General features: G+C 44.7%; 1 protein-coding gene across 1 annotated transcript in view; it reads left to right on the top strand.

Annotated features, from left to right (window-relative positions):
• Positions 1-23,654, top strand: part of LOC126106594 (peroxidase-like) — a 117,829-nt gene that overhangs the window by 18,367 nt on the left and 75,808 nt on the right. The window contains exon 3 of the mRNA XM_049912938.1: positions 15,746-15,995. Coding sequence (XP_049768895.1) covers positions 15,746-15,995 — 250 coding nt within the window. The remainder of the gene's footprint in view (positions 1-15,745; positions 15,996-23,654) is intronic.

The following is a 23,654-nucleotide window of genomic DNA, read 5'->3' as shown; positions in this document are numbered from 1 at the left end:
GATTGTATTGACACTCATAAAGTGCATTTTTGTTCAAACATACTCTTTTTTAAATGGAACAGGGTCTATTGACATTAGCTAATTAAAAGTAGGGTAAATTAGAATCTCAGTCGTGTTTTGTTGCACGATTCTAGTGCAAGTCGTTACGAGATACCGTATTTGGAAAAGTTCCCACACCGACACCTGTACGACGCTAAGTTAATTATTATCTGCAAAGTAGTTATAAAATTTTATTGTAATCAAACAGGAAACTTAAAAGAACATCATTTTTCGACATAGTCTTCTTGCGATTCAACGCACTTGGTTCATCGTTGTACAAGCTTCCTGATGTCCTCAGAAAAGAAAGTTCTCGATTGAGCTGCGAGCCAGGAATGCACCGCTTCTTTCACTGATTCGTCCGAGGCAAATCGACGGTCCCTTAATGCCCGAGTGGACCAAACAAGTGATAGAAGGAGCAAGATTGTGACTATATGGAGGATGATCCAGTACTTCAAATTTGAGTTTATGGAGCGTTTCAGCAGTGTGGGCAGCAGTATGCGGACGGGAATTGTCGTGCAACAACACAACTCCCTTTGACAGCAATCCTCGGCGTTCTCTTCGAATTGCAGACTTTAGCTTGGCAGTAAGCATCTCACTGTAACGTACACTGTTTATTGTTGTGCCCCGTTCCCGATAATGTTCCAGTACTGGACCTTGTGCGTCCCAAAACGCCGTAAGCATCACCTTTCCTGCGGACGACTGGGTCCTGAACTTTTTCTTGCATGGCGAATGTGGATGTTTCCCTTCCATACTCTGCTGTTTACTCTTCGGCTCGTAATGATGGATCCATGTTTCGTCACCAGTAATGATCCTGTCTAAGAAGTTTTCCCCTTCTTTACCGTAGCGATCCAATTGTTTTTTTGCAGATATCCAACTGTTGTTTATGCAACTGCGTGAGTTGTTTTGGGACCCATCTTGCACAAACTTTATGAAACCCAAGTCTGTTGTGGATGATTTCGTAGACAGAACCGTGACTAATTTGCAGACGATGTGCCACTTCGTCAACAGTTAATCGTCTGTCTAAGAGGATCATTTTACGTGAACGCTCAATGGTTTCTTCATTCATGTCGGTAAACGGTCGTTCGGTTCCTTCATCGTGCCTAACACTTGTGCGACCATTTTGGAATTTTTCATTCTATTCGTAGACATTCCGTGTGGCAAAACACTGTTCCCGTACTGTACCGAAAGTCTTCGATGAATTTCGGCCCCTGATACGCCTTCCGACCACAAAAAACGGATCACTGAACGTTGCTCTTCTTTGGAGCAAATAGACAGCGGAGCAGCCATGATTAACAGCACGACAGCGATAACAAAATTAACCCTGCAGCTTGAAAATTGCAAAGATATAACAGCAAAGAAACAAAGCATGCGTCATCAACGTAAAACGACAGTACTACCAATATAAACAATAATATAACCAAATCGCGGATAATAATTGACTTACCCTCGTACAATACTGTGATAACACGCACTAAAGAACAACACGAGTGCGTACGCTAGTTACGTGGATTCTGGCCAGCAACGAGACAACTGAGTATCACAGGTTGTGTTCAAAATGACCACCGGCAGCGGCAATACACGCTTGCAGTCTGTTACGGAACGGCTGCTGCAAGTGGTTCAAATGGCTCTGAGCACTATGCGACTCAACTTCTGAGGTCATTAGTCCCCTAGAACTTAGAACTAGTTAAACCTAACTAACCTAAGGACATCACAAACATCCATGCCCGAGGCAGGATTCGAACCTGCGACCGTAGCGGTCTTGCTGTTCCAGACTGCAGCGCCTTTAACCGCACGGCCACTTCGGCCGGCACGGCTGCTGCACACGTGGTAGCATTGTCCGAGCAGGCTGCAGTAACACGTCGTTGCATATCATCGGGTCTAGTTGTAGAGACTGCCTTTCAGCTTTCGCCGCAGAAAAAGTCTGCAGGTGTCAAACCCACGGAACGTGCCAGCCACGGTAAAGGTCCGCTGCATCCAATCCAAAAATTTGTAAACAATTCGTGAAGACACGCTGTAGTACTTTGCGCACTATAGGCAGATCAGTCATCACGATGGTACCACAGGTTACTCCTAGTCTACAGAGTAACGTCTTCTAGCGTCTGTGGAAGACGGCTTGTTAGGAGGCCGCGATACTAGTGCGCGTTCAGTGTTCGATCCAAGAAAAACTGGCCTATGAGCTGACGGATCTCTAACCGCACCACACGTTTGCACTCAACGTACGATGATGTTCCACCTGAAGAAATGAACGGGGACTGTTAACAGACCTATAGTGCATGTTCTGGTCGTTTATCTGGCCATGGTTGGTAAATGTAACTTCATCACTGAACGAGATACATGATACATCTGCAGTATCCTGTCTTAATGCCCATACCAATTCGATTCTACAGAGTACGCGAAAGAACTTGCCCCGCTTCTAACAGCCGTGTACCGCAAGTCTCTAGAGGAACGGAAGGTTCCAAATGATTGGAAAAGAGCACAGGTTGTTCCAGTTGGGTCGTCGAGCAGATGCGCAAAACTATAGGCCTATATCTCTGACGTCGATCAGTTGTAGAATTTTAGAACATGGTTTTTGCTCGCGTATCATGTCATATCTGGAAACCCAGAATCTACTATGTAGGAATCAACATGAATTCCGGAAACAGCGATCGTGTGAGACCCAACTCGCTTTATTTGTTCATGAGACCCAGAAAATATTAGATACAGGCTCCCAGGTAGATGCCATTTTCCTTGACTTCCGTAAGGCGTTCGATACAGTTCCGCACTGTCGCCTGATAAACAAAGTAAGAGCATACGGAATATCAGACCAGCTGTGTGTCTGGATTGAAGAGTTTTTAGCAAACAGAACACAGCATGTTGTTCTCAATGGAGAGACGTCTACAGACGTTAAGGTAACCTCTGGCGTGCCACAGGGGAGTGTTATGGGACCATTGATTTTCACAATATATATAAATGACCTAGTAGATAGTGTTGGAAGTTACGTGCGGCTTTTCGCGGATGATGCTGTAGTATACAGAGAAGTTGCAGCATTAGAAAATTGTAGCGAAATGCAGGAAGATCTGCAGCGGATAGGCACTTGGTTCAGGGAGTGGCAACTGACCGTTAACATAAACAAATGTAATGAATTGCGAATACATACAAAGAAGGATCTTTTATTGTATGCTTATATGATAGCGGAACAAACACTGGTAGCAGTTACTTCTGTAAATATCTGGGAGTATGTGTACGGAGCGATTTGAAGTGGAGTGATCATATAAAATTAATTGTTGGTAAGGCGGGCGCCAGGTTGAGAATCATTGGGAGAGTCCTTAGAAAATGTAGTCCATCAACAAAGGAGGTGGCTTACAAAACACTCGTTCGACCTATACTTAAGTATTGCTCATCAGTGTGGGATCCGTACCAGATCGGGTTGACGGAGGAGATAGAGAAGATCCAAAGAAGAGCGGCGCGTTTCGTCACAGGGTAATATGGTATGCGTGATAGCGTTACGGAGACGTTTAGCAAACTCAAGTGGCAGACTCTGCAAGAGAGGCGCGCTGCATCGCGGTGTAGCTTGCTGTCCAGGTTTCGAGAGGATGCGTTTCTGGATGAGGTATCGAATATATGGCTTACCCCTACCTATACCTCCCGAGGAGATCACGAATGTAAAATTAGAGAGATTCGAGCGCGCACCGAGGCTTTCCGGCAGTCGTTATCCCCGCGAACCATACGCCACTGGAAGAGGAAAGGGAGGTACTGACAGTGGCACGTAAAGTGCCCTCCGCCACACATCATTTGGTGGCTTGCGGAGTATAAATGCAGATGTAGATGTACAGAAGTTAACACGATTCGCATAATCGTTTCCATACAGCTCTTGCTGGAGAGGCACGTGCATTATCCCGCTGAAATGTAGGGTTTCGCAGGGATCGAATGAAGGGTAGAGCCACGGATCGTAACACATCTGAAATGTAACATCCATTGTTCAAAGTGCCGTCAATGCGAACAAGAGGTGACCGAGACGTGTAACCAATGACACCCCATACCATCACGCCAGGTGATACGCCATTACAGCGATGACGAATACAGGCTTCCAATGTGCGTTCACCGCGATGTCGCCAAACACGGATGCATCATGATGCTGTAGACAGAACCTGGATTCATCCAAAAAAATGACGATTTGCCATTCATGCACCCAGGTTCGTCGTTGAGTACACTAACGCAGGCCCTCCTCTCTGTGATGCAGCGTCAAGGGTAACCGCAGCCACGGTCTCCGAGCTGAGAGTCCATGCTGCTGCAAACGTCGTCGAACTGTTCGTGCAGATGGTTGTTGTCTTGCAAACATCCCCATCTGTTGACTCAGGGATCGATACGTGGCTGCACGATCCGTTACAGCCATGCGGATAAGATGCCTGTCATCTCGACTGCTAGTGATACGAGGCCGTTGGGATCCAGCACGGCGTTCCGTATTACCCTCCTGAACCCACCGAATCCATATTCTGCTAACAGTCACTGGATCTCGACCAACGCGAGCAGCAATGTCGCGATACGACAAACCGCAATCGCGATCGGCGACAATCCGACCTTTATCAAAGTCGGAAACGTGGTGGTACGCATTTCTCCTCCTTACACGAGGCATCACAACAACGTTTCACCAGGCTACGCCAGTCAACTGCTGTTTGTGTATGAGAAATCGGTTGGAAAGTTTATTAATGTCAGCACGTTCTAGGTGTCGCCAACGTCTCCACCGGCGCCAACCTTGTGTGAATGCTCTGAAAAGCTAATGATTTACGTATCACACCATCTTCTTCCTGACGGTTAAATTTCGCGTCTGTAGCAATTCATATACTGTACGTGGTGTCGGAATTTTAATGGCCAGTAGTGTAGCAATAACATCATTTTATTTAGTGCTTAGTTATTTACAAGTTCTATATTTGTTTTGGGAAGTTTTGTTGTAATTTCTCTGCAATACTTCAAAATCCTCATTCTCCTTTTATCTCTGAGCTTTTTTTGGCGTGGTTAATTAATGGTGTGTTTCCCCGATGTTCCTCCGAGTATTTCCTTCCATTTTATGCACGAAAGTTCTATGACAGACCCAGGCGGCTTCTTCAGGTGCTGCGAGATTTGCTGTTGTCTGTTCTCGCTGCTGGATTCCACCCAGAGTACACATGACAACAAAACTCTCAGCACCTCAAGATGGTGACTGGATCTGTCGTAGAAATTTTGTGTGGAAGCAGCTACTCGGAAGAACGCCGCTAAGCGCATCGTTAGTCATTCGCATAATTACTCGGTGCTGTGAATCAGTTGTCACTTGATCCCCCTCCATTATCAGTACCTTGCTACGCTTCTGTTTTGACTCCCCTTGCTTTCTGTTAATGGCATTTTATTGTCTGCACTGTATATTATTTTATTATTAAACGAAATTTTGCAGAAATCAGAATGCTCCCACAAATATTTTGTACCTATGACAGATATTTTAGAACTCTGGCTCTCATTATGACTATTTTTGATAGAAGTGACGAACACTCATGTTCAGAAAAAAAAACAGAACACCCTGAACGACTAGAGACAGGAGGTTCATATTCACAATAATGTGCATTAGTATGTTCTGTAGAAGTGATTAGCATTTCAGTCACCTCGGTTCGGCATGTGACCTCACACCCAGAGTCCTCCATAGACCCTCAAACTTGTTCCACGCGTGATGGCATCGATGGGTATTAGGCGCGAATGGCGTCCTATGATGCAGCCACCCGTGCTGCCAAGAAGGCACGTGATCGCGCAGCAACATGTGGTCGTGCATTGTCTTGCTGAAAAATGGCGTCTGGGGTGCTGCACAGAAAGGGTATGGCTACGGGTCGCAGGACGTCATTCACGTAGGTCTCACTGCGCTGGCCACGCACCAACTGTGATTTCCGGTTGTGTACAACAGCACCCCACACCGTAAGGCCTCGAGTTGGCGCTGTACATCTTGTGTGAATGCAGTCACTGTGACGCCGCTCCCCCTGACTGCAGCGAACCGAAATGCGGCCATAATTTTCAGACAAACGGAACATGCATTCGTCTGAAAACACTCTCTGATGGCTTTCTGTCCCCAGTGACGTCGTTCCATACACTGTTGCCGTCTATCATGTTTCTGAACATTCATCAAAGGTAGGCAGAGAAGTGGATGACGTACAAGTAACACCTTCTGTAATAAATGGTGACAGACTGCCACCCCTGATAGTGTACGTGTTACACGGTTCCACTAGACACGTGGAGCATTCATATCTGTCCTGCAAAGCCATTCGGATGAGGTGTCGATCTTCTTAGGAGGTGGTCAAAGTGGTGCGACCTGACCCATCTCGTCACGTTCTGTGGCCTTCCGTGAACCATTTTGTATACACCCGTTGCACTGCAGAAACACTTCGTCCCACGCGAGTAGCAATTTCTCGCATGGATGCATCACATTCCCTCATTCCAATAATGCGCCCTCTTTCAAACTCACTGATTTGATGTTCAAAATGTTCAAATGTGTGTGAAATCTTATGGGACTTAACTGCTAAGGTCATCAATCCCTAAGCTCACACACTACTTAACCAAAATTATCCTAAGGACAAATACACACACCCATGCCGGAGGGAGGACTCGAACCTCAGCCGGGACCATCCGCTCAGTCCAAGACTGGAGCGCCTCAGACCGCTCGGCTAATCCCGCGCGGCACTGATTTGATGGCACGGTTCGCGCACGTCTGCTCAACTCACGCTGATCCACTACCTTCGGTTTATGGCGACAGCGAGAGCTGCAGGCACATTTTGCCCGTAGGTGGTGTTGCACCGCGATGTCGCTATTTACCTCGAACCGGTGGGCCTTCATGGATCAAATGCTAATTATTTCTGCAGATCACACTAATGTACAGGGCTATTACAAATGATGGAAGCGATTTCATAAATTCACTGTAGCTCCATTCATTGACATATGGTCACGACACGCTACAGATACGTAGAAAAACTCATAAAGTTTTGTTCAGCTGAAGCCGCACTTCAGGTTTCTGCCGCCAGAGCGCTCGAGAGCGCAGTGAGACAAAATGGGGACAGGAGCCGAGAAAGCGTATGTCGTGCTTGAAATGCACTCACATCAGTCAGTCATAACAGTGCAACGACACTTCAGGACGAAGTTCAACAAAGATCCACCAACTGCTAACTGCATTCGGCGATGGTATGCGCAGTTTAAAGCTTCTGGATGCCTCTGTAAGGGGAAACCAACGGGTCGGCCTGCAGTGAGCGAAGAAGCGGTTGAACACGTGTATCTGGACATGCTGGAAAATTGTCTCATGCCACAACTGGAGACCGACAGCGCCGACTTCATCTTTCAACAGGATGGTACTCCACCGCACTTCCGTCATGATGTTTGGCATTTCTTAAACAGGAGATTGGAAAACCGATGGATCGGTCGTGGTTGAGATCATGATCAGCAATTCATGTCATGGCCTCCACGCACTCCCGACTTAACCCCATGCGATTTCTTTCTGTGGGGTTATGTGAAAGATTCAGTGTTTAAACCTCCTCTACCAAGAGACGTGCCAGAACTGCGAGCTCGCATCAACGATGCTTTCGAACTCATTGATGGGGACATGCTGCGCCGAGTGTGGGAGGGACTTGATTATCGGCTTGACGTCTGCCGAATCACTAAAGGGGCACATAACGAACATTTGTGAATGCCTAAAAAGACTTTTTGAGTTTTTGTATCTGTGTGCAAAGCATTGTGAAAATATCTCAAATAATAAAGTTATTGTAGAGCTGTAAAATCGCTTCAATCATTTGTAATAACCCCGTACATGTCCTGTGAATATGAACATCCTGTCTCTAGTCATTCTAGGTGTTCTGTTTTTTCTTCTGAACATGAGTGTACGTTATGGAATGGGAGGTCGTTAAGAACGGGTGAGTTACGAATCGGAAACGGACTCCCGCGGAAGTGATGGCCCGCACAGAGGCAGGTCAAACTTGGGACGAGTTCCTAATCGCTACTGCCATCCATCACTTGTTGTGAAACATTGCTACTGATGTGGGTACATTTGAAAATGTCTTTCAAAATTTCACTTTAAGTAGTGTTGAGTACTTAGAGAATTTTACATTTACATTGGTTTCTCTATACACTTTATGCCACCTTTTAGCGCTAGCTCTCTGGAAAATTCGTCTACTTTGATTTCTGAACAATATCTTTTGTATCCGTTCAGTTTATTTATTATTATTATTTGGCAGAAACGGCCCAAGTCTGCTACCTTTTACAAAAAAATGGTTCAAATGGCTCTGAGTACTATGCAACTTAACTTCTGAGGTCATCAGTCGCCTGGAACTTAGAACTAATTAAACCTAAGTAACCTAATGACATCACACACATCCATGCCCGAGGCAGGATTCGAACCTGCGACCGTAGCGGTCACTCGGCTCCAGACTGTAGCGCCTAGAACCGCACGGCCACTCTGGCCGGCCTACCTTTTACATCTACATCACTGTATTCCGTGTCATGTCGTGGCCACATGGTCCATTAGCAGCGCAAGTCATTTCAGTTACCCACGTTGCACTACTGGCGAACAGGAAAACGTTAAAACTGAAAAGAATATTTATGAGAGCTACTATTCTAATGCGTAATACGCGTGGTGACAATTATTGAACTATATGAAATAAAATCGTCGTAACTTCTTTACGTTAGGACGTTCAAAATGCACAACTGGCCGTGGGGCATGATGCGAATTAGTATGCGCATGCGCACTCAGTGTTCTCGGCCATTTCCATGTGAAAATGTCACGGTACTGCGTGCCTCGGCGTATAGCGCTTGTGAAGGCCTATTGTGCGAGCAAAAACAACCCAACTACGGCTCAAAGGAAGTTTGCGACCGAATTCAAACTGAAGACAACCGGTCCAAGTGTGCTAACAATCAAGAATTTGATTCGCAAGTTTGAGAGACTGCATAGTTGACAGTGTTGCCAACGTCATTCGTCCAAAAAGGGTGTCAACGCCTGAAAACATCGAGAAGACACGCGCTGCGTTTCAAACCAGCAACAGGAAATCGATCAGACGAGCTGTACAACAGGTAGCAATCAACCGGGACACACTGTGACAAATTGTTGTTGAACACCTGCATCTCTTCCCGTACAAAAATCAAATGCATCAGCCATTAAGCCCCAGGGCCATGGAACAGCGGTAATGTTTCGTCACCACTATTGTTCACAGAATTGGCGAACACGACATTGATGTGAATGCGGTTTGTTTTAGCGACGAAGCCCACTTTCATTTAGATGGGTTGGTCAATAAGCAAAACTGGCGCATTTTGGGAAATGAGAGCCGCATTTCGCGATCGAGAAGTCTCACCGTCAACAAGTGACTGTGTGGTGTGCAATGTCCAGTCACGGAATGATAGGTACAATATTCCTTGATGGCACGGTGACTACCGAATGGTACGCGAAGGATTTGGAAGGTGATTTCATCCCCACTATGACGGTGACTTCGACAATATTTGCTTCAAACAAGACGGAGCTCGACGCCATCAAAGCAGGAGTGTGTTTGATGTCGTGGAGGAACACTTTGGAGGCCGCGTTCTGGCACTGGGGTACCCAGAGGCCACTGGCATAGACCCGCATTGGCCGCCATTTTCTCCGGATCTGAACGCATGCTACTCTTCTTTTTAGGGCTATATTATTAACAAGGTGCACAGCAGTAACCCCAAAAACCAATGTTGAGATGAAAACAGCCATTCAGGAGGTCATCGACAGTATCGATGTTCCGACACTTCATCGGGTCATGCAGAATTTCGCTATTCGTGTGCGCCACATCATCGCCAATGATGACAGGCATATAGAGCGTGTCATAACTTAAATTTGAATATCTGTAGTGACTTTTACATCTTGAATAAAGTGTGAGCACGCCGTAGTTTGTAACTAATTTACGTTTTTTTTCCACATAGTTCACTAATTGTCACCCTGTGTGCGTCTGCACACAGAATTATGTTAACTGAGATTGTCGAGACGTTATCTAGGAGTTCTATTAAATAACTGATAAAAGTGTCTACATTACAACTGGGCGATCAGTTCTCACATACATACTTAATTTCTTGTTTCTGTTAATTCAACAGCTAATATTTAAAAGTGTTTCTCTTCACCTCCTATTCTTAAGTCATGTCTTGATTTAAGCCGCATGCCTTTTCTGATGTAAATGCATTATCGTCCACTCTGAAGAAATCCTCCAGTAAGAGCTGAGACGTTTCTTTAAGTTTTAAAACGGCGTACGTGCTAAATTTCGGACGCTCCTGTGTAACGATCAGAAATTACGAACTTGCTTCTCTTTATTTCCCTCTCGATATCTTATTTCTTCCACATTTGCCCCTGCACCTACATCTACAACTGTAGTCTGCGAACCTCTGCCAAGTGTATGGTGGAGGGTATCTACTGCTGAACCAGTTGTTAGGGCTTTTTTCCCGTTCCACTCGTGTATGGAACGCGGGAAAGATGATTGTTTAAATTCCTCTGTGCGTGCTGTAATTAATCTAATCTTATCCTCAGGATCCCTATATGAGCGATATATAGGGGTTTGTAGCATATTCCTAGAGTCATAATTTAAAGACAGTTCTTGAAATTTTGTTAGCAGATTTTTTCGGGGTGGTTTCCTTCTATCTTTTCTTCTGTTTGTAGACCTCGTCTTCTAAACTTCCCACACAGAAACTGTCTCCAACAAAAAATCGTCTGCAACCAACGGTGTAGGTCCAGTGAGTCTAGCATGCAGATATACTACTGGTCATTAAAATTGCAACACCACGAAGATGACGTGCTACAGACGCGACATTTAACCGTCAGGAAGAAGACACCGTGATACGCAAATGATTAGCTTTTCAGAGCATTCGCACAAGGTTGGCGCCGGTGGCGGCACCTCCAACGTGCTGATATGAGGAAAGTTTCCACCCGATTTCTCACACACAAACAGCAGTTGACCGGCGTAGCCTGGTGAAACGTTTTGTGATGCCTCGTGTAAGGAGGAGAAATGCGTACCATCACGTTTCCGACTTTGATAAAGGTCGGATTGTAGCCTACCGCGATTGCGTTTTATCGTATCGCGACATTGCTGCTCACATTGGTTGAGATCCAATGACTGTTGGCGGAATATGGAGTCGGTGGGTTCAGGAGGGTAGAACGGAACGCCATGCTGGATCCCAACTGCCTCGTGTCACTAGCAGTCGAGATCACAGGCATCTTATCCGCATTGCTGTAACAGATCGTGCAGCCACGTCTCGATCCCTGAGTCAACAGATGGGGACGTTTGCAAGACAACAACCATCTGCACGAACAGTTCGACGACGTTTGCAGCAGCATGGACTATCAGCTCTAAGACCATGGCTGCGGTTATGCTTGACGCTGCATCACAGACAGGAGCGCCTGCGATGGTGTACTCAACGACGAACCTGGGTGCATGAATGGCAAATCGTCATTTTTTTGGATGAATCCAGGTTCTGTTTACAGCATCATGATGGTCGCATCCGTGTTTGGCGACATCGCGGTGAACACACATTGGAAACATGTATTCGTCATCGCCATACTGGCGTATCATCCGGCCTGATTGTATGGGGTGCCATTGGTTACACGTCTCGGTCACCTCTTGTTCGCATTGACAGCACTTTGAACATTGGACGCTACATTTCAGATGTTTTACGACCCGTGGCTCTACCCTTCATTCGATCCCTGCGAAACCTTACATTTCAGCAAGATAATGCACGACCGCGTGTTGCAGGTACTGTACGGTCCTTTCTGGAGACAGAAAATGTTCGACTGCTGCCCTGGCCAGCACATTCTCCAGATCTCTCGTCAATTGAAAACGTCTGGTGAATGGTGGCCGAGCAACTGGCTCGTCACAATACGCCATTCACTACTCTTGATGAACTGCGGTATCATGTTGAAGCTGCATGGGCCACTGTACCTGTACACGCCATCCAGGCTGTGTTTGACTCAATGCCCAGGCGTATCGAGGCCGTTATTACGGCCAGAGGTGGTTGTTCTGGGTACTGATTTTTCAGGATCTATGCACCCAAATTGTGTGAAAATGTAATCACATGTCAGTTCCAGTGTAATATATTTGTCCAATGAATATCCGTTTATCATCTGCATTTCTTCTTGGTGCAGCAATTTTAATGGCCAGCAGTGTAGGTTGGTTGCAGGCCGTCTGCTGGAGTTCCAAACAACATACAGCCATCACTGGCACCAGCGTTCATCAGAAAACAAACTGATTCGCACCTTGCCCTCCAGTGAGCTCTCGCTTGACACCACTGAAGCCGAAAATGGCGGTGGTTTGGGGTCAGAGGAATGCAGACTACAGAGCATCTTGGTCGGTGCTGTCCTGGAAATAACAGGTTTTTAACAGGTCATTGTGTCATTTTGGTATTAACTGCAGCTCAAATTGCTGGTGTAGATGAAGCGCCGGGGCCATACGTCAAACACGACAGTCTTCCCTCCCAATAGTGCCACACGGCTGTACAGAACCTGGTCTTCTTGCGACCTTACACTCTCGTGACCATTGCTGCTAGCAATGTTGTACAGTGGCTACATAGCTGCCAGGTCTTTCTGCGATACTGGAGAAGCAACATCCAGCTTCTCACAGCCCTATTACATGACCTTGTTCATGCTCAGTCAGGTGTTGAAAATGGTGTCTTTGTGCCTCAAAGGCAGTCTTGACTAGTATCAACTCACGATGTCCACGACCACGACCATACAGCGTCTGTCTAAAGGAAAGCTGATTTACACAACACTGGTTCCCATCAGATCACCGAAGTTAAGCACTGTCAGGCTTGGCTAGCACTTGACAAGAGGGGTGCACTCAGCCCTTGTGAGGCAAACTGAGGAGCTACTTGATTGAGGATAGCGACACCAGTCACGGAAACTGACAATGGCCGGGAGACCGGTGTGCTGACATGTTCCTTCGTATCAACCTTAGGGCTGAGGATGACACGGCGACCGGTCGGTACCGTCGGGTGTTCAAAGCCAGTTGGGACGGTGTTTGTTTGTTTAGCGACGCTACTAGTGCCTCTTTTGCGACTAGTGCGAAACTGGAATAGTCATCATCTTTCAGATACAGAAATACGCCTAGCAAACTTCGTTTATGGCGCACAACTCCTTCCTGGTGCTGCGATTTTTTCCACCAGTTATACTCCGAAAGGTTAGCTCTCACACTTTAGGTTGGCAACAATGAAACGAGAAATAGGAAGTTGCTGCTGTTCATCTCTCAAGCTAGTATTCAAAATAGTGGCATCCGCGGGAGAAAAAGAATGCACAGAAACATCAGAAATAATCATTGTTGAGAGACTGTTCAGACCAAATTTGCTAAAGTGGCACCACACCGATACAACATTACTAGATGGGCAAAGAATTTCGAGGAGACAGGATGCATATGGAAGAGGAAAACAACTGGAGGCCATCCATTGAGAATGAAGTGGTGGTAAACATTCGTATGATCTACGAAAGAAGTCGCAGAAAATCCATGAATCATGCCAGCAGAGAAGCTCCAAATACAGAAAAATGTAAGTTAATGCAGATCAGTAGGGGGAAAAGAAACCTGTAAGGTTCTAACACAGCATTTGCAGTCTGTTGCTTGACACAGTTACTTCGTTTAAATGTCTGGGCATAACGTTGCAAAGCGATATGAAATTGAACGAGAATGTAAGGATTGTAGTGAGGAAGGCGAACAGTCCACTTTGTTTTATGGAGAGAAATTAAGGAAAGTGCGGTTCGTCTGTAAGAGAGACAGCATGTAGGACACTAGTGTGACCTATTCTTGAGTACTGATGGAGTGTTTGGGATTCACAGTGGGTCTGTGTAACGGAAACGTCAACAGAGCCAGGCTGCTACGTTTGTTACCAGTAGGTTCGAATAACGTCCAGGTATTATGGAAATGCTTCGGGAGCTCAAATGCGAGTTCCTGGAGGGAAGACGACTTACTTTATCACGAACATTACTGAAAAAATTTAGAGAGCCGGCATTTGAAGCTGACTGCAGAAACATTCTACTGCCGCCAACCACTGTACGGTGCAGAGAATATATGTACATGCAGAAGTTTGTCTGTCGCAGTTAACAGTGTAGCATCTGTTGTGCAAATGTCTTCAGTTCAAGAGTTACAAAATTCAAATGTTGCAGTTGCCAAAACTTGACGGTAAATCGCAATGAAGCCAATTTTCCTTGATTTTCGAGCCCAGATGTAAGTGGAAGGTTTAGCAGGAAGACTTGTGTTCTCTGAGAAAGTCACATTTCATTAAAGTGGCCAAGTGAGAAAGTATAGTTTGAAAACATGGGGTACACAAAACCTACATGCCTCCCTGGACCATGAATGCGATTCTCCAAAACTTGATGTTTTCTATACCACAACCAACCACAGGATCTTTGTTCCTTTCTCCTCCTTCGGAAGTTATTGTTACAAGAATAACCTATCGTGCATGCTTTCTTTCTGGCTGTTGCTTCAATTGACAGAAGAGGTAGCCAACTTCATTTTGCAGCAGGACAGACCGCTGCCACAATGGCATAACTTCATGTACTGTTTCCTCAACGAACTATGTTCCACGGTGCTGGGTCAAATGATGTGCCCTTCACGTCGTGCCCCCGCCCCTGTTCCCAGGTGTGTATTGCTGTTACACGGCTTTTGCCACCTCAGTGGCGCCACTAAATCCCAAATTTCGAGATCCCGCACTGCTGCACCTGGGCTTTCGCCAGAGAGCCTGCGCACAGAGGCAACAGCCGACAGGAGTGTCTTTTCCCCCACCACCACTTGCAGAAACAGGCGCTTCCGCCAGACTTTCCCTAGCTGTAGACGACGCCATTCTCGAGTGTGTGCGATAACTGAGGGGTAGTAACAGTGCCTAAGTCAGTGTGTCATTTGCTGCTTCAGTCTATGTACAATGTTTTCTAATGAGGTTTCCCGACGATAGTGCGTGAACACATTTTGGTGAGTTGGCATCGCATCGCTTTTTGCAGATAACTTGCAGGCGCCTCATTCACCAAAAAGGGCTGGTGGTGTACCTGCCAGCATGGCTCGAATGTACACATGCCTATTTTAACTTGTGCAACTTGTCGTAGCAGGTCCCTCCCTCCGATACTGGCGACAGTAAATTATGCGTGAGACTACAAAATTTTGTTATGCAAGTTATTAACTGTTTCTCGCCCACGTCTGGCAACCACGTGGTTCCCGATTCCTCACTTTCCCGATGCACAAGGTTTTCATTTCGCCCTCCACATACGTCAGTGCCCGGTTGTAGTACTCACGTACATCCAACTGTGTTTCTCCTGTCCTATGCGGGTCGGAAGTTAAAGTGTGTGTCAATGGTTTGACTTATTGTCTGGAACTTAATTTTGTACCTCAATTGGAGGAACTAAGAATTGGATCTCAACTGTAATGAACAGGCTGCTAAACAATTTTGTAAGTAGTTTTTAGTAATGTGTAATTTGTGGATAAATAAATAAACGTGTGCCTCAAATTCTAAACTTGTGCACGTTTCTAAAACGTGCATTCTGTTCCAATGCACTCTTGCCAACTTTCCCTTTTAAATTTAGTTGTAATGTGCACTTTGTGGTGGGAACAGACAGCACAGCACGCGTACCCACTTACTGTTTCCTGGTCTACCACATTACAGCCGGCACCTCATTGCATTTGACTTTAGAGTACGTTGCGAGACTGTGCAATAGGTGGGTGTCTGAGATACTGGAGAGTAGTTTTGTGAATAACTTGTGCAGATGACCTGGCTGCAAGTGACTCTGAGCTGGCAGAGGCGGTGCATCAGGGTCTGGAGAGGGGCGGCCGGCTGGCGGCGAGGCTGAGGGAGCGGGAGGCGGCGGCGGCGCAGAGGCAGCGAGTGGCGCAGGGCTCCCCCGAGTACCACCACTACCTCACGAACGTCGCCAGCGACGGGCAGAGAGCGCGCATGGCCGACACCCTGCGGGACCTGGCCGATGCCAGCGCGCTCTCCAGACAGCTCTCCCGCCAGTGAGTACCGCGCGGGTCGAGCCCCTGACGAGTTCACCTCAAATACTCTGATCGGCCAGAACATTATGACCGACTACCTAACAGCCGGTATGTCCACCTTCGGCACGGATAACGGCAGCGACACGTCGTGGCACAGGAGCGACGAGGCCTCGGTAGGTCGCCAGAGGGAGTTGGCACCGCATCTGCACACGCGAGTCACCCGATTCCCCTATTCTGCGGAGTGGGGCAATGAGCTCTGACGCCACTTCCAATGACCTCCCAGATGCAATTGACCAGGTACATATCTGACAAGTTGGGAGGCCACTGTGTTCCTCAAACTACTCCGTCACACTCCCGGCATTGAGACACGGTGCATTATCTTGCTGAAAAATGCATCTGCCATCAGGAAACGTTATCCCCACAAAAGGAAGTACGCGGTCTGCAAACCGTGTACGGTACTCCTCGGCTGTCACGATGCCTCGCACCAGCTCCACTAGAGCCGTGGATGCCCACGTGAATCTTCCCTGGGGCATAATGGAACCGTCACCAGCTAATCTCTGTTCCCACAGTATGGGTGTCTAGGAGCTGTTTCCCTGGAAGATGACGGATTCGCGCTCTCTCGTAGGCACGATGAAGAAGGTATCGAGATTCGTCAGAATGTACTGTTCTGCCACTGCGCCCTCATCCAGTGACTATGGTCAAATGAGCATTTCAGTCTTAACTGCCAATGTCACGTGGTTAACATTTGCACACGCATGGGTCATTGGCTGCAGAGGCCCACAGTTAGGAGTGTTTGGTGCACCATATGTCAAAATACCCTGTACTCTGTCCAGTACTAAAGTCCGATATTAGTTCCACCACAGTTCGCTGCCTGTCCTGTTTTATAAGTCTGTCCGGTATACGAGGTCTGACATCTGTAATTGGGGGTGGCTGCCCAACCCCACGACGTCTGGATGTTGTTTCACCTTAGTTTCGCTATATGTTGAGGAAACTCACCACACCACACCTCGAATGCCCGACAAGCCGTGCAGTTTCCGAAATGCTCGTGCCAAGCCTCTGGGCCATCACAGTCTGCGCTCGGTCAAACTTATATAGATGAGCGCCTTCCCCATTCTACTCACGGACTGCCCTCTCACTGGTGCTACATGCGCCGTGCGTGTCTGACTAGTAATCATTCCTCTCCAGGTGACGCTGCTATCGCCTGGATGGGTTTATATTGACAGTAGTTCGGTGGCCATAATGTACTGGCTGATGAGGGAAAGTTTGCCGAACAAAATGTTAAACTTTCATGGCCGGAAATATCACAATTAATAATGTGTTCCGGGTTATTACGTCGTGGTTTAGATAAGATTATTTTTTCGTTCCATAGATCATAGATGCGTGCTGAGGAGATCCTCATGGATGTGGAACTTTTTTTTTTTTTTTTTTTTTTTTTTTTTTTTTTTTTTTTTTTTTTTTTTTTTTTTTTTTTTTGAAAGCTGAAATAACAATACTAGTAGTATGAATGTATACAATACATCATTTGTTTCTATTAAAAAATTCGGCAGTGGAGTAGAAGGAGTTGGCCACTAGTAAGTCTTTCAGGCTCCTTTTAAACTGAACTTTATTTGTAACTAAATTTTTTATGTTTACTGGCAAATTATTGAAGATTAGTGTTCCTGAGTAGTGGACCCCTTTTTGAACTAAAGTAAGTGCTTTTAAGTCCTTGTGCAGATCATTTTTGTTCCTGGTATTGTATGTATGAACTGAGCTGTTTCTTGGAAAAAGAGATATATTATTTAGGACAAATTTCATTAAGGAGTAAATATACTGAGAGGCAGTAGTTAGTATACCCAGTTCTTTCAAGAGGTTTCTACAGGACGTCCATGAATTTACTCCACAAATAATACGTATTACATGCTTTTGGACTCTGAAAACTTTTGTTTGACTTGAAGAGTTACCCCAAAATATTATACCATATGACATTATGGAAAGAAAGTAGGCAAAGTATGCAAGCTTTTTCATTTTTATGTCACCTACGTCTGCTAACACTCGAATTGGAAATATAGATTTGTTAAGGGTTTGGGGTGGCGACAGGAGGGGCATCCAGCCACCTTCAGCCACTAAAATCACCAAATCCATAGTAATAAGACTGACCCCAAATTGCAGCAGGACAAAGGCACAAAGAAAATGATTAAAGTTGTAACTATATTCTTGCATAAGCTCTCTGACACATAATGTAAGTATCATTATTGGTTGCTAAGCTACAACATAACTGGACAGACCGTTATTCTTCAGTTACCAGATATATTGTTCTAGAAGATATAAAGGACATGAACAGCAAGCAAGACACATAAAGTCATTTGTCGTCAATAACATGAATGCATCTGACTCCTTAGATTTCAAGAAAGCTGCTGATTGTAATATAAACACAGCTAATAAAAACATATCCAAAGTACAGTGGCTGTGGTGGGACAAACATAAGCCTCATGTAGTTAAGACCAAGGGAAGCTTAAATGAAATTGAGGCCTGGGAAGGTATCCCTATTTTGAGAAAAGGTATAAGAGCATATGACATCAAGAAAATGCAAATATTTGCCCTGGATGTTACAAGCTGCATCATGATCATATATAATTTTACAAAAGCAAAATAGACTTTTGCAATTTTTTTGCTGACTATTAAAATATGGCATTTAGAGCTTTTCATTGCATTTCCACATTCAGTTAATTTTTCATACTATTACAATACAATGTTCATAATTTCCTTTGTAAACTAAATCAGTACTATGCTTAGCACTCAAATAAAACACATTAATAGTGCAATTATGACTATTACTGCCTAGTATACACAAAGCACATTTTCTTCAAGTTTATGATTTCAGCACTTAGAGCATTTTTTATTTCAGATCTTCAATTAATTTGCAAATTTCTCCCAGTAAATTATTTATGCACAAAATTTTGAAACTGCCAATGTCTTGTGGAATGATATAATGAGCAGACAGTGACGTCAGAATAAATATGTGATTAACATAAATTACTGTCCCCTCCCTTAGCTGAGTGGTCAGAGCATATGACTGCCATGCATTGGGCCCAAGTATGATTCCCAGCCAGATTGGAGATTTTCTCTCCTCAGGGTCTGGATATTGCATTGTCCTCATTATTGTTCCATCACCCGTGGTCTAGGGGTAGCGTCTTTGATTCATAATCAAAACGTTTTCGGTCCGGGTTCGATCCCCGCCACTGCCTAAATTTTGATAAATAATCAGCATTGGCGGCCAAAGACTTCCGGCATAAGAAGTCAGCCTCATTCTGCCAACGGCCTTGTCAAAGAGAGCGGAGGAGTGGATAGAGGTTCAGGGCACTCTCTTGTCCTAGGGGTGGGAAATTGCCCCTAAAGGCGGAAGAATCAGCAATGATCAACGACATGAGGATGCAGAAGGCAGTGGAAACCACTGCTTTAAAGGCACATAACGTGTATCCACAGGACATGTGGCCTGTAATTGAAGAAGTGTCATGATGATCTCTCCATTGGCAAAAGATTCCGGAATAGTCCCCCATTCGGATCTCCGGGAGGGGACTGCCAAGGGGGAGGTTACCATCAGAAAAAGATTGAATAATCTACGAAATGATAACGTTCTACGAGTTGGGGCATGGAATGTCAGAAGCTTGAATGTGGTAGGGAAACTAGAAAATCTGGAAAGGGAAATGCAAAGGCTCAATCTAGATATAGTAGGGGTCAGTGAAGTGGAAGGAAGACAAGGATTTCTGGTCAGATGAGTATCAGGTAATATCAACAGCAGCAGAAAATGGTATAACAGGTGTAGGATTCATTATGAATAGGAAGGTAGGGCAGAGGGTGTGTTACTGTGAACAGTTCAGTGACCAGGTTGTTCTAATCAGAATCGACAGCAGACTAACACCGACAACGATAGTTCAGGTATACATGCCAACGTCGCAAGCTGAAGATGAACAGATATAGAAAGTGTATGAGGATATTGAAAGGGTAATGCAGTATGTAAAGGGGGACAAAAATCTAATAGTCATGGGCGACTGGAATGCAGCTGTAGGGGGAGTAGAAGAAAAGGTTACAGGAGGATATGGGCTTGGGACAAGGAATGAAAGAGGAGAAAGACTAATTGAGTTCTGTAATGAGTTTCAGCTAGTAATAGCGAATACCCTGTTCAAGAATCACAAGAGGAGGAGGTATACTTAGAAAAGGCAAGGAGATACGGGAAGATTTCAATTAGATTACATCATGGTCAGACAGAGATTCCGAAATCAGATACTGGATTCTAAGGCGTACCCAGGAGCAGATATAGACTCAGATCACAATATAGTAGTGATGAAAAGTAGGCTGAAGTTCAAGACATTAGTCAGGAAGAATCAATACACAAAGAAGTGGGATACGGAAGTACTAAGGAATGATGAGATACGTTTGAAGTTCTCTAACACTATAGATACAGCAATAAGGAATAGCGCAGTAGGCACTACAGTTGAAGAGGAATGGACATCTCTAACAAGGGCCATCACAGAAGTTGGGAAGGAAAACATAGGTACAAAGAAGGTAGCTGTGAAGAAACCATGGGTAACAGAAGAAATACTTCAGTTGATTGATGAAAGGAGGAAGTACAAACATGTTCCGGGAAAATCAGGAATACAGAAATACAAGTCGCTGAGGAATGAAATAAATAGGAAGTGCAGGGAAGCTAAGACAAAATGGCTGCAGGAAAAATGTGAAGACATCGAAAAAGATATGATTGTCGGAAGGACAGACTCAGCATACAGGAAAGTAAAAACAACCTTTCGTGACATTAAAAGCAACGGTGGTAACATTAAGAGTGCAATGGGAATTCCACTGTTAAATGCAGAGGAGAGAGCAGATAGGTGTAAAGAATACATTGAAAGCCTCTATGAGGGTGAAGATTTGTCTGATGTGATAGAAGAAGAAACAGGAGTCGATGTAGAAGAGATAGGGCATCCAGTATTAGAATCGGAATTTAAAAGAGCTTTGGAGGACATACGGTCAAATAAGGCAGAAGGGATAGGTAACATTCCATCAGAATTTCTAAAATCATTCGGGGAAGTGGCAACAAAACGACTATCCACGTTGGTGTGTAGAATATATGAGTCTGGCGATATACCATCTGACTTTCGGAAAAGCATCATCCACACAATTCCGAAGATGGCAAGAGCTGACAAGTGCGAGAATTATCGCACAATCTGCTTAACAGCTCATGCATCGAAGCTGCTTGCAAGAATAATATACAGAAGAATAGAAAAGAAAATTGAGAATGCACTAGGTGATGATTAGTTTGGCTTTAGGAAAAGTAAAGGGACGAGAGAGGCAATTCTGACATTACGGCTAATAATGGAAGCAAGGCTAAAGAAAAATTAAGACACTTTCATAGGATTTGTCGACCTGGAAAAAGCGTTCGACAATATAAAATGGTGCAAGCTGTTTGAGATTCTGAAAAAGTAGGGGTAAGCTATAGGGAGAGAAGGGTCATATGCAATATGTACAACAACCAAGAGGGAATAATGAGAATGGATGATCAAGAACGAAGTGCTCGTATTAAGAAGGGTGTAAGACAAGGCTGTAGCCTTTCGCCCCAACTCTTCAGTCTGTACATCGAGGAAGCAATGATGGAAATAAAAGAAAGGTTCAGGAGTGGAATTAAAATACAAGGTGAAAGGATATCAATGATACGATTCACTGATGACATTGCTTCCTGAGTGAAAGTGAAGAAGAATTAAATGATCTGCTGAATGGAATGAACAGTCTAATGAGTACACAGTATGGTTTGAGAGTAAATCAGACAAAGACGAAGGTAATGAGAAGTAGTAGAAATGAGAACAGTGAGAAACATAACATCAGGATTGATGGTCACAAAGTCAATGAAGTTAAGGAATTCTGCTACCTAGGCAGTAAAATAACCAATGACGGACGGAGCAAGGAGGACATCAAAAGCAGACTCGCTATGGCAAAAAAGATATTTCTGGCCAAGAGAAGTCTACTAATATCAAATACCGGCCTTAATTTGAGGAAGAAATTTCTGAGGTTGTACGTCTGGAGTACAGCATTGTATGGTAGTGAAACATGGACTGTGGGAAAACTGGAACAGAAGAGAATCGAAGCATTTGAGATGTGGTGCTATAGACGAATGTTGAAAATTAGGTGGACTGATAAGGTAAGGAATGAGGAGGTTCTACGCAGAATCGGAGAGGAAAGGAATATGTGGAAAACACTGATAGGGAGAAGGGACAGGATGATAGGACATCTGCTAAGACATGAGGAAATGACTTCCATGGTACTAGAGGGAGCTGTAGAGGGCAAAAACTGCCAAGGAAGACAGAGATTGGAATACATCAAGCAAATAATTGAGGACGTAGGTTGCAAGTACTATTCTGAGATGAAGAGGTTAGCACAGGAAAGGAATTCATGGCGGGCCGCATCAAACCAGTCAGTAGACTGATAAAAAAAAAAATAAAATAAAATAAAATAAAAATTAAAAAAAAAGTCACTGACACACAAGTCACCCATTGTGCCATCAATCCATCAATCGAAAAGATTTGCAAGTTGACAGCTGAACTTCTCCAAATGGCGACTATCGCCCTTCAATGCCGTATGATCATTTCATTTCTCACCATCAATTCTTTTTATTAATAATTCCATTATTGTTTTGGGTGTTCTGTTCAAATTTTTTTCATAGCTCATGTGGTCACAGAAGGAGGCATTTGCCAGTGTGTCCTCACATTAGTGCCATGTAGAGAGAGACAACCCTAAAGCTCAGAAAGCCCTCGCACCCACAGTAAAGATGTAACATGGGGAAAGTCAGTGCAGCTTCCCTGCAGTGTTGGTAATGCGGACTATGTTTTAAGCCATGGAGTCCCACTGTCAGGCTATACAATGGCCAGAGACACAACATTCTTCCACTGTCATTGCTAAGTCATGTCTCATTTGTTTCTCACTCAATTTAAGTTTCTCGTGCATCCTTCATTAAGATGAGCATTGGCACAAGAGTCTGTCACCATGTTAGATAACAGTGTGACCTGTTCTCCATTGCTCCAAGTCAGACTTGCATAATCCAACGTGGCTATTAACTGCTCCATGTTGTGAGAATGTGGGATCCATGGGCACCACCAGAGACAAGGTCATGCCTGAGGTTGACACTATGATCTGCTGGACAACCACGTGCTGTCTTGCAAAAAGCTCTGTGCAGTTTATTGCTAAGTACATTTTGGAAATAAGTAGCATTTTCTTTGTTTCCTACACAAGCATGCTAATTAATTTGAATAATATAGTCTTGTCATTCTGTTTTAACATGCCACAGGCTGAAGTAAGTGAACTTCTCGATTTCTGTAATTTTCTTAGTTTAATTATTTTCTCATGTGTGACAGTACTATTTCCACTTACAGTTTAGTAATGTGGTTAGTGACTCTCATAAAGGAAATATTGCTTGAAATTTTCTTGAAGAAGATACCTGAATTGCATTAAAATCTACTGCAACTGTTTCTTGTTCTGTTCCATTATATTCATACACCAACTTTTGGCAGAAACACCGTCAGTACGACGAGAAGCCTAGCACTTCATGATCATGCTGGTAGGAAAATTTCTCTTGTGGTAAGGGAGAAATTTTCCTACCACCATGATCATGAAGTGCTAGGCTCATCTGAGATCTGCCAAGCAAGTGTCAGTTAGGGA

This window comes from Schistocerca cancellata, chromosome 10, assembly GCF_023864275.1.
Source record: "Schistocerca cancellata isolate TAMUIC-IGC-003103 chromosome 10, iqSchCanc2.1, whole genome shotgun sequence".
Lineage (NCBI taxonomy): Eukaryota > Metazoa > Arthropoda > Insecta > Orthoptera > Acrididae > Schistocerca > Schistocerca cancellata.
Note: the sequence above shows the minus strand (reverse complement) of the source record. Positions and strands in the feature narration are given on the sequence as shown.